The sequence below is a fragment of the Microchirus variegatus genome (genome assembly GCF_963457635.1).
Source record: "Microchirus variegatus genome assembly, chromosome: 19".
Classification (NCBI taxonomy): Eukaryota; Metazoa; Chordata; class Actinopteri; order Pleuronectiformes; family Soleidae; genus Microchirus; species Microchirus variegatus.
The window spans coordinates 16813335-16826281 of NC_139820.1; the positions used below are offsets into that span (position 1 = coordinate 16813335).

Consider the following 12947-nt stretch of genomic DNA (forward strand, 5'->3'; position numbering starts at 1 on the left):
ACTGTGTGAACAAATGATTTGACTTAAGCCCAATTTATACTTCTGCGTAAAGTGCTCTGCGTAGGTTACGCAGAGACTCTGCGTCGACGCAGAGCCTGTCGAAGAGCCTCTACGTCGTCTCCGACTGCACGAAATATTTTTTAAGTGTCCGTCACTCCGTCAAGGGACAACAGAGACGGCAAGAGCTGCGATTGGTCCTCAGGACAGGCCGAGCTAAGCTGCTCTGTGCCGGCTCACAGTGGCACCCAGCGTCCACAGACGCGGAGCTGATCCCCGCCGATAACACCGCTGCCAAACTATAAATACGTCATATCTTAACACACACAGCACATATTTAGACTCTAAATGGCCAATTTCTCGCCTCAAATTATCTTAAAACTGCGTTCCGTCACACAGAAAAGTGAGAAACGGCTACTGTTTCAACAACAACAGTCTTTCTCTCCCCTTCTTTCTCGGACGCCATTGCTCACTGTAGCCTGAAGCAGAACAACATTGCGCAGCGACCCCTACTGATCGGGCGGGAAATTGCAGCGCGTATCCGTCACCACGACGCAGAAGTATAAAGGCTCGAGGCGTCTCCGTGGTGACGCAGACGGATAACGCATACACAGTCGGAGAAGTATAATGTGGCCTTTAGACAGACTATAATTATATTTAAAAATTACCTCCTATTCTTAATGTTTTAGAATAGGCATAAGCTTACTGAATTGTTTCTACATACTTACATTCAGTAAGCTACTGTTTCTGCAGTACACATTTCAATCAGCCTATCATATGATTGATGACAGGGGCCTTAACAGGAACATTAGGTCATTACATTGCTGGCAAGGACAGGAGAAAATGCCACAAAACGCCAATAAACTTGGATAAAGACTTTTGTAAATGTTATAACATAAACAACAGCTTTTGTTTGTGCATTGTATCCTCATTGAGTGCTTTGTCCATCTCAACCTGGCAACAACTAAGAAAAAACAAAAACAAATTGCTTCTGAAATATGTTCTGTTTTTTTTTTTTTGACAATGAATTGAAACACTTTGGTTTGTGGATAGAATAACATCTCAGGAGATTTGAGGAACATCAAATGATATTTTACACTATTTCGGTACATTTTGAATCAAACAATTAATAACTAGTTGACAGAGAGAATATTTTCAACAGATGAGTTGATCATGAAAATCATGATTTTGAGGGTTAAACAACTTTTTTTCTCATTTGGTTTTTTGCAAACAATGCTCTTGGTTTTGGTTCCTCCTACTGGGTTTGGTTATGTAGCGCTTCATGTAAGAATACATGAGTGAAAGTGAATGTTAAAAATCTCTGGGGTACAATTAATATTCATCCACTCCTATATACAGTGTGCATGTCATGTACGAAGGGTCTCCATATTCTAATCATCAGAGATTTACTGAAGTGGAAAGAAGAGAAGAGGAAATTAAATAATTCAGCGCAGTCCAATAACAGCTTTAACAACAGACTTTTAAAATGTAATGATCCTGTGGGATGAGCCTCAAAAGAAAACGTGACGATATTGAATCAGTGAGGTTCATATTAGCTGTACAAAATTAGATTTCATCTACTTGAGTGTCATGAAAGGCTCCTCCAAATATAATGCATTATTATTGTTATTATTACTTTTAATGATTTTCTGTTAAATAAAAATGCTCCATAACTGTCAAACCAAACCACGTCACCCCCCAACCCACCCAACATGCAATATGTTTTATGCGATGCAGGGATCAGTCTGTTTCCTGCTGAGTTTCAAAATGCTGCATTTCCACTATCACAGTGTGGTGTGAATGTGTGTGGGCTATCAGTGCAACCTGCAGACACTGTTATATAAAAAAAGGTGAACAAGCATTCAAGGTGGAGTGACATTCCCTCTCAGGAGACAGTAACTGGAAAATAACATTGTCTGAGACCCGAGGTACACAACAAAAAGAGAGAGCACAGGGAGGAGGTGGAAGGAATGAAAGCACGAGAGAGGAGGAGAAAGTAGTTAAAACAGATTGAGGCTGTTACAGTAGAGGGTGAATGGTACATCGAGTATGATAGAGAAAGAGATGGAACAAGAGATGGAGGAGTGTGGAGAAAAGACAAGAAAAAACGAATTTTCTCTGCAGGTATAAGGACTTCAGTTTGGGGAGAGGGCATGCTGCGACTGCCCAACACCCAGACACCTGCTATGATTAAGATAGCACATGATAACAAACACACAAAACACACACACACTTAAATTTGTATGCAGTGAGAAGTCTTTGTTTGGTTTCAAAGTTGTAACAGTGTAAAAGAAAGACTTTGCAATGAACCTCTCTCCTGCAACACTTAACTTTTTGGGCAAGTGATGTAGAAAAAAGAATCACAAAATAGATGGAGACACGCACACACACATTTGAGACAGTTAGAGGATGAAGGATAACAAAGACAGAGGACATGGTGATGGAGAGAACAAAATAATGAGTGTTAGATAGTGAACACGGTAGCGTGAGATGAGAGATTTCATGCCTCTGGCTTCGTCCTCGCTTTAACACACTGCATTAGGTTGAAATGTAACACGTTTTCAGAAAAGAAAAATTGGTGACGAGTTGGGTGAAAAGCTTGATCGCCTCTGGTGTGCTGATTGTGAGAATTGGTGGGTTGGCAGGTGGCATGGGGAGGTGGTTGTTCCATTTGGCAGGTTTGCGGCAGGGTGATTGACTTGCGGTCGGTGGCTGCTTGGTTTTTTTGGCAGGGTTACAGGCTGATTTACAATTTGTAAGTGTAACGTGGCTAACATTAGCTGTGCTAGCACCAGCTTCCTTCCTTCGAGGCAAATTGTGTTTGTGATGTTGGGCTATATAAATAAAGTTGACTTAAATTGACTTGACTTTCCTCACAGGTTAATATCGACATGTCTGTGCTAAATGTGGATTTTGTTCTTTGTTTTATGTAACTTATGAATCATTCTTTAAAAAAAAACAAATCAAAGAAAGGGTGGGACACATTAGGTGCTGGGTTCAATTCCCAGTCTGCAACCTCTGTGTGTTGAGTTCTCCCTGTGTCAGAATGCCTGACACAGGATGGTGGGTTTTCCTCCCACCATCCAAAAACATTGTTCGTTCCATTGTGGTGGTGCTTTCGTTCCGTAATTTTGCTTGTATAATGACAGTAAAGATCCTTTGCTTTTCTTTTCCCTTCCTTTGTTGTTTATTAGTATACATACAAGCTGTTTGATGGATAATAAAGTGGTAGACAATGAATGAATGAAATATCTTTGAACTTGCAACACCAGAAACTAAAGGTAAATTGCTATCCCATTGAGCTACATAGGTGCTCTGGATTTGAAAATATGTCTTCATTTATTGGGCTATATTCGTTCTTGTGCATCAGATCTTCTTGAGATATGCTGTGGTCGGAAACATTCATGCCTGGAAAGCAAATCCAAAATTTTATAGGAAAGTACTTGGTGAATGGGGGGGGTCTCTTACCAAGAGTCAAGTTTCAAGTTTTTCAAGTTTTCAAGTTTTTTATTTGCCATTTATGCTTAAACAACAGTCCAGGCACATTGGAAATATTTTGCGGGTTCCACAAGTCAGTTTTTCTTTGTTTTTTTTCTTTTCTTTTCTTTTTTCCAAAAAGGAACACATTTTTATATATAAATAAATATATAGCTCAAATCTATATATGGTATAAAATTTATTTTTGTTTTTTTAAAATGTAAAGGAGATGTAGAAAAATGTAAATGCAAATAAAAAATATACAAATATTCAGTATATATATATATATATATATATATATATATATACACACACACATACACCTACATACATATGTATATATACATACATATACACATACATGCACATATACATACATACATACATATATAAATATATACATATGTGTATATATATACACACATACATACATACATGCACGCACGTACACATACATATACATCTAGGCATACACATACACACATATATATTGCAGTATTGCTCTGGGAGGTATTGCACATTTATCAGGGGAAGTGAAATTGCACAGAATATTGCACATGGTTAAGGTGAGGTAGTGACTGGTTATTTTCAGTATATTTCAGTATATTTCAGTATTGAGAAGTGTGGTTGACTTAACATGAAATGTTTAACCAGGAAGCTTATTGATCAGAGAAAATATACCGTGTTAGAATGAATATATTAAACAAAAATAATTATTTAGATATGACACCTTCTGTCAGATGTCTGGATAGAGAGTTGATGGCTTAAATATGGTTTACAGCACAACATTTAAAACACAAAGTTTCAACATCCCATCTCACTTTCCATGAAGTGGCCTCACCTATTAACCATTGTTAATGACTCCCTCCTTTTGTTCCTGTAGCTGTGCATACTTGCTGCTCTCTCAGCTATACCCTTGGGGTATTTCTAGCGAGCGGAACCACCTGTCTCCCTTTGCATTAGACAATAAATCACCTCTCTGTGGACACACACACACACAGAAAATACACACATACTTCTCCCTGGGATGTTTTCTGATGTCAGCCAAACATTTAACCTTTCTCTCCATCAGATTAAAGAGACAAAGACAGCAAGTGGAAAAGAGGAAGAGACAAAAAAAGATAGAGACCGTGGACCAGAAAGAGACAATGCCAGTAAGAGTGTGACATAAAGGAGAGAGCAAAGAAGGAGAGAGCGGTCATTTGAAGTTTCACTGGCAGTCCTCTACGACTTAGCCGTTGAATCAGTACCACCCTTTTGCCAGTTTGAGCCAACACGTGCCAATGCCTGCTGCCCTGGCCGGTCTTTAAAAGAAAAATCAGTATGCCCTGCTTAACTTTGGATACTTTGATGTTCAAAGGGTTTTAAGTTGTTCTGAAATGCAACCTGACTTGGTGGAGATATGGAGGGGAAGGCGTTTAGACAGAGAAGAGTGCAAAGGAGGAAGTATGACAAAAAGTGTGTTTTTTTTGTGAGAAGCACTGCTCTATGAAGTGAAAGTGATGGGTCCATCCTCACAACAAGCACTTGTCCAAGAGTCCTTCAAGAAGACATGGATGAGGATGCACACAACATTGAGCATGATTATGTCACATAAATGTGGTGTGATCCCTTAAAACCAACATCCTCAGGCAAAATAGCCATTCTTCTATTTGCATTTATTTAGTTGGTTGAAGCTTCTGTCCATGACAATGTACCAAAGAGGTGCTATTTCACCATTAGTGCAACAGCTTAGTGCTACAAGCGGTGTTTTCTTATATCAAGAAATATGGAGCGATAAAGTGTTTATGTATGATTATAGAAGAATTGTCTTTAATTTTATGACAGGCTCGCCAAATGAATAAGAAGAATAGCCTCTGTGTCTGTGTGTGTTTTTACCTTAAGTAATGTTAATCATCAAATGCAAGGCAATTATTTTTAATGAACTTCCAGGGCATTTCGAGGCTGTTTACATTTTATTGAAAACAATAATTAAAATGGCCTTTTTCCATTAGTCATTATACAATGACTCTCAGTTGTACCTACTGTTGTGATGAATGTGCTCACAGTGAATTATTACTTTCAATGGTGAATGCATCAAATAAGAACAACTCATATCAAATACACTATTTACTGATCAAAGCATATTTATTTCTGCCATCTGATTTCTTCATTCGTCAGAATTCATCTGAATTGCTCATCTTATCATGTATAACATACACAAATACATACAGTATAAGCATTTATGTTGTAAGATAAATGCAGCATAGGAGTGTGTGTAAAGGCATACGAAGGTGTCAGCTCTCTCTCCCTCTCTCTTCCCCTCACTCCCTCTCTTTCTCTGCCTGTTAGTTAGATTGATAGTCAAATTAATCTGCAGCTCCGTCCAGGTATAAACATGCTGCCTGCTGCCCAGGATACATCCCCCTCTATTAGCACCATAATTCAACACACCCTCCAGCAGCCTGCCCTGATCATAGGAGGGTAATTGCAGGGAGGGTGAGCATGATTTATTGACAGAGACGATTGCAGCGGATTATAAGTTCATTTGGAGACTAATTTGAGGCTGGTTTCGCATTTCAGATGAATGGAATTCATCTGTCGGATAAACACAAATAGTGCACAAGTTTTAATTGCGAGTGGTCAGCCAAAGTGCAGTGTGCTCAGTATTTACTGTGTGATGCAGCACTCTTTGAGGACACTTTGAAAGTGATTGTGTGTGCCAGTCGCCCTTAAACAGCACTTTCAAATTCAGAGACGAAGGCAACAAGAACAGAGAGCAATTAATCCAATTAGTAAGCGATTAGCTGAACAGTTGTATTGTAAGAACCTAAACTGTGACTCGTGGTCAAACTTAGTTTAGATAAGAGGTATAGTAAGGGTCAAGGCCAGTTGTCAGAGTGAGGAAATGTGTGATTGAATAAGAAGACTTGAGTTAACAAGCCTGCTGATAGAGGGTGACTGATGTCAACATCTCACATTTGACACATAATGGCAGCCACAAATCTTTCCTTTCACCCGTTAAATCTCCCTTTTTCACCTCAGTCATTTCCATGGGGACAGGATGCAGCTTTATTGGACACATTTTAGTGGCACTAAATTGTCAAGCTTACCCGTATCTGTGAGGCATGTTTATTACAAAACCCTCTGCACGGAGCAGCGAAGGACAAACGTGTAGGAAACCATAAGATAATGTGACACTTAAGTTAATTTGACAGCTGTAAATTAAGGGGCAAAACATGGTGTTTGGGCATTAAACCGTCAACATACCCGATGTATATGTGTGGTACATTCACTCGTCTAGTCGAGAGTGCATAATCGTTATGAACTCATTTAAAATCATACAAAAGTCACTGAATCGGCTGCGGCTGCACCGGAAATTGCTTTCTTTTCAGGAAAATCTAAGTCCATTCGCCACTGATTGACAGTGATTACTAGCTTAGCATTAAAAGCTGACTCGCATAAATGCAGTAGAGTATGTAGGACCAGATTAAATAGATCAAATAAATGGAGGCATCAGGTTCCCCATTCACCTTGAGCGGGGCATCGTCAAGCATGGACAAATTGCATTGTTGGTTCATTGCTTTGCTCATGTTGTGTATGACCTAAACTGTGAAACGTCATGACAAAATAATACCATATAATACAATACATTACACAGTTTTAACGCAGCTCTATACTCTACTCGGTTAAGTATCAGAAATGCCATTTCCCATCACTATCGCAACCTTCTCAACATGGGCGGGGTCATCATAGCACAGCCGCACAAAACTGCCGTGACAATTTATCTAGTGACGAGTAAACCAGTTATTTTTGGTGTGCTGAATCATTAGAATCAGTGAATTAAAAAAGATCAGTTCAGTACTTCCTGCATGACCGGAACACAGACTACATCTGACACAGTCACTGAACTAAAATACGGCTGAACAGAGTTGTGATTCATGTCACGATTGCCAGATTTTGGCAATGCTGTCACTAAATATGCCAGACTCCTCCGTTAAATATTGATATTGAAACGTCCTTGCTAAATGTTGGAGATGAATGCATGTTTTCATGGGTTTTTTTTTGAGATTTTTTTTAACTGATCTACAGTTTGGCATTGTTTGATTCATGCGTCTCGCCACAGCAGGTACTAAGAAAAGTACCAGGTACTATCATTAATTGAAAAGCAAAAAAATGAGTAGAGTCGTGCTAGTATAATAGTATAATAGAACAAGTATGATAACTTAAATTTGAGTACTTTCCAATACTGGGCTCTCAATACTACCATTACGGCAAAAACATTAGAAAACACATTTGATGTTGCCTCGTGAACAAAATACAACATGAGTTCTTTAAACATTTACAGTCGCCACTAAAAGTGTTGGAGGAGTGTTATAATAATAATAATAATAATAATAATAATAATGCATTACATTTGAAGACGCCTTTCAAGACACTCAAGGTCGCCATTTCCTTTATTTTTGCAGTACATTCCTTGTCTTAAAGTATTTCCAAACTGCGCGCACCTGCTAAGATCACTTGAAAATACATGAAGTTGTGTCAGTGCAGCTTTATCGGGACGTTATCGGACTGATTCTGAATACTGGTATCGGTTTTGGTTTTTACACTGCTCTGATAACATCTGATAGCTGCCTCTAGTGTGATATTAGGTTTGCCCAACGCCAAGTGTAAAAGAAATGCGTACCACCTTCAGTTGCCACGGTTTCTGCAAAGAGATTAGACTGTAAATAACATGGACACTTGTCCTGATCCTGATAAACACCAGTGCTGCTCATGCAGCGTTGTTGGCCTGTGCATATCTCACGAGAATGAAATAACTTGGAGCAATGAAATACAAACCTATCTCTGATGAGATCAAGATAAACCGCAATTACCATCCCACTGCAATCTAACATGTGGCATCATATTAACTCTTCTTTTTTTTCTCTCACTTTCATGATCTCTGCTCATTGCTCTGATTTGCAGCCTTTTTTCATGTCTGTTTAATAAAGCCCTCCTCTTTCCTCCTGACAGATATTCACATTAGCAGCTGTCTTCAGGGCTGATATGTTCCAATAATAGCTTTTACTTTCTTTGGGATTTCTTTTAATTTTTATGATAACTTGTACTGTTAGAATTCAAACGAACTTTTTTATTTTCCAACATAATCATGCATTGTGTTCCTAATACTATATTATGCTTACATTTTCTAAAAACAAATGTTTTGAACCTTTGGGAAATACACTCTTGTATTGTAGTATGAAGTGCAGTATTAAGATTGATACCAGTAACATGTCAGTATGCTAAAAAAGTGTAAACACTATACTAAGCAATTTGCTACCATTTAAGCACAACAACAGATGAATTAAACATCTTCCCTCAGTGAAGTCGACTGTGGCAGCCCACTAAAGTTCAATTTGCCCTGCTACAGTTGCATAATGAGCAAAAAAAAGGGGGCCTGGACAAATGATTAGATTTCTGTAGTTAACTGTAGCTGTTTGTGGTACAGACCAGTTAAAGGGAAGTTTCAAAAAACGGAGAGTCTGTGGAAATACACTGACGCTACTGTGATGTTTGGTTTTGAAATGAGCATGTCTTCTATTTTTTATTTATTTATTTTCATCTGTCACTTTGCTCCACCTCCTGCTTTTTCTTTCATATCTAATGTCAAACATCAAATCAACCTCAACAAACTTTCATTTTCCCTTTTGGCTTCTCACTCTCTCGGTGTCGCCACAACAGACAATCCACATATTTGATTTGGGCAGAGATTCTTACACCAGGAAAACCCTCCCATTTATATGGGCTTGCATAAAGCACGAGTAGTACACTGGCTGTGTACTAGTTAACAATGAGAAGTGAGGATTGGTACCTTGTTTTTCCAGCCCTTGACCTGGTTACTTGGCCATGCATTCATTTCTCTCCTTCAATACTAACAAACATTTTCAGTATATTCTATCTCTGGTTCGGCCTCAGTGGTAAATGCCATCTAATTTCCAACATGAAGGTCAATCATTATTATCGGAGCAAACGCCTTATGTCAATTAAGAAGAGTGCATAAGTAAAATGGAGATCTCTTTTCTATGCTGCAGCGATTTCCAAAAAGTGGACCATGACGGTACTGCAGGTGGGCAGTGAAAGATGACTAATTATGTTTTTAGTTTAGCAATTAAGATTTTAATTGATGTAAAATAAGTACTATAGATTTTAAGAACTACTTATAAGGAATAAGTGTCATGAAGTCATCAAACAGGCCTCACGTTACAGTATTTGCACTCAGAGTCCTGGTTGACTGTGAACCTCAGAGGATTTTCAGATTTCAGAAGTTGGCCCTGGCACTCGTCGCGTGTCTTTACCCTCTGGGGCATTCTTCGTAACTGAAACATTTATATGTAGTGAACACAGCTTCAAATATAAATACACCCACATGCATACACACAATTTGCCTTCATAGGTGCATAGCATATGCTAAATGCTTTTGTCACAGTGTTGGCACAACAGTCTAATTTAATTGTCATATTTATAGCGAGATGTGCATAATACTTCTTTTTGGTACATAGATAGTGTTTTTACTATTGTAATGTTCGGCACCTGGTGTCTGGGTTAGACAGATGGGGGGGGGGGGGGGAGATGAGACAAAGCCTGCTTCAGTTCTCATTTTAGGTCACCTCAGTTAATGTGTGTTGCTCGTGTGTATGTGTGTAGTGATGAAAGATACAAAAAGTGTTTTTGTATCAGAGCCATTCAACACCTGGATGTTTTTTTAAACCTTTATCACTGTGACAATGGTCAATATGTATCATGTACAGTCACCCATCAATGAAATTTAGTATCTTGACTACTAAGTCAACCCAACACGTTATCACTCAGTCTCACTCACTCAGACCATTTGGATAAGAGCTGGGGTGGAGCTTACTGAGAGAATGAGGAGGACCAGAAGGACATCATGTGTGACATCTGCTGTTAGGCACAACATAGTCAAGCTGTAAAGCATATATTCTCCTTTATTTGACGCTAAGCTGGGCTATAATTTATAAAATGGACATCATGGTTTATTGAAGAGGACGTTGCAAAGTTGACTAAAAATCTCATAGCTCATAGACATTCATGTCAAATGACTTATTTTAGCAGCCAGTGAAAGGCCATTCAAGACAATAAGGTTTAAGAAGCCTGAGAGGTCTGTGCAGTATGTTAGAACTGTACTCTTCTGGACAGAGATCTCAGATGTTTTTCCTCGAATCTGCTGATTCTCTCTTCCAGTTTGGGTGTTACAGGGGTTACAGGTATGGGCAGCTTAGGTAGTTCTGTCTTTTACCACACCTGTCTGTATCTCAGCTGGGTGGCTGACATCTTTGCCTTGAATTTTAAACTCAAGCCTTCTTTTCCATGAAGGATATTGCTTCTTATGGCTTGTGTTGTCCATCTTGTAGCCAATAAAGATGATGAGGTTGTGATAAAGTGAGGGATGGTTGATAAAAAAAAAAAAAGCTTTAGTCTTCTAGTTTAGTGCTCAGTGCTCTTTTTTGTACTTCAATAATTATAGAAACTCCCGTCACACACACACACACACACACACATACACACACACACACACAAACGAGAGAGAGGCAGAGAAACAGACAGGCAGACATTTGCAGCACTGAGGGAATAAGTGGTTTGGGGCCATGAGAGGTTGTAGGAGGGGACAGTTGGTGAGTCGTGTATATGATGCCTGGGTGAGAGAGAATGAGATCAGTGTGGTCTTTTGTGTCTGCAGGTGAACTTGGAAGAACACACATAAACAAGACCTGCACCATCAACAAGCAACAATAACCTTGAGCCATGTTTAGTGCTACAAAATAGGTAGTTTGAGCTTTTTTTCCGTCAAGTGCTAGAAACATCGTAATGACGTGATGCCTGTTGTGATATTACACTGACACTGGCAGCTCAAATCTCCCACATAGACAAACACTCACGTGTTTCTAGTGCAGTCGACAGAGAGCATCTGTCTTTTTTATAACTGTTAGTTATTATTTCAGCTCTGTCCTTGTGTCTATCATCCCAATCATGACTGAAATACAGATATATATCATGCAAGTGCAAAGCTGCTGTTTTAACAACACTTTTAATGTAATATGTTATTTTTTAAAGTAATATTTTTGAAAGCACTTGGGGCAGAGTGCAAATAAAGTAAACATGCATTTGTTTCCACATCCAGCAGACATGGAGCAACATTAGAATTCAGTTAGAAGTGGCTAGTCCTTGTGTATGACTCTTTAACCACTTTGAAAGTAATCTTATCATATCTTATGTCTTATCATCTAATCATTCATTTGACTATTGACCTTTTAGCCACTGCTATGTGCACAAGTTCCTCATTCCTCCATTTTCTGAAATTGTGGCTTTATATATGTGCTTTGGTTGTTTTCTTTGATGGTTGTACAAACTGTCATTTCTTTTGGATGTCAACTCCTTCTTCACTGTTTTCAGTTTAACACTCAGATGTTAAAGAGCCTATTATTTAACCTGAAAACACAGCACCAGACAGTCTTGTTTTGGATGATGGAATCACTTGTGACAATGTAAATATAGTAAATCTCACAGTGCTAAAATAACACCATCTAAGAAACAAATGCATTATTTATAATCTTTCCCATTGTTGTCATTTGTAATCTGTTCAGGAACTCAACATACTGCATGAAAGTGTCCATGTCCATGACAGTGGAGGAGAGTGATGAGGGCAAATGCTTCAGCAGCAAAATCCGCCATCTGGAGAAAGCTGAGATAACTCACAGCAAAATGATCATGTGTCCTGATATAGAAGACTATATGGCTCCATACAAACAGCCACAGATGACCTGGTATAAGGTAAGACACCTAATGTATTCTTACTCTCACCATTAGTTACTTGATCACTCATTGTGCTGCCCCTCTGTGATGTTTCCTCTGCTCCCTCAAAGGCTGGACCTAACAGCTAAGCTAAATTGTGACTTGGCAGATTTTTTTTTATATGCTGTCATACATTGTTGTCTGCTCAGAGAGACATGTTTACCTTACCTGTCGTTCCATTCACACATCAAGCAAACACTCAATCAATTTTTCTGATCGATTCAGCGTGGATCTTCAGCCAATCTGTGCACACAGCAAAATAACTTTCTCCCTCAACTTTAGACAGAAATCTGAATTTTGAATAAAAAAGTGACAGCCTTAACACAGACACACACACACCTACAGTACAGCATGTCCAGACAATTGTAAGAGAATAACTTTTTGTTTGTGTCTCCTGTCAGGAGTGTGAGCGCGTTGAGTGGAGAAGTTCCATCATGGTGAACACAACCCATCTCTGGATACCTGAGGTGGAGGAGGGTGACGGAGGAAACTACACCTGTGAGTTGCAGTATGGATCTAGAGTGGTGCGGCGGACTACACAGCTCAAAGTGACAGGTAAGACGTGACACACTGATGGATGAGTGGCCTTATGGAGGAGAATATGTAGATTACCTATTATATACAATAATTATGTGGAAGAAATA

General features: G+C 38.9%; 1 protein-coding gene across 1 annotated transcript in view; it reads left to right on the forward strand.

The window, feature by feature from the left end:
- The window catches only part of il1rapl2 (interleukin 1 receptor accessory protein-like 2), a gene marked incomplete at both ends in the record, with an annotated part of 340998 nt that overhangs the window by 201487 nt on the left and 126564 nt on the right, over positions 1 to 12947 (forward strand). The window contains 2 exons of the mRNA XM_083905913.1: positions 12096 to 12282; positions 12705 to 12858. Of these exons, the coding sequence (XP_083762039.1) occupies positions 12096 to 12282; positions 12705 to 12858 (341 nt within the window). The remainder of the gene's footprint in view (positions 1 to 12095; positions 12283 to 12704; positions 12859 to 12947) is intronic.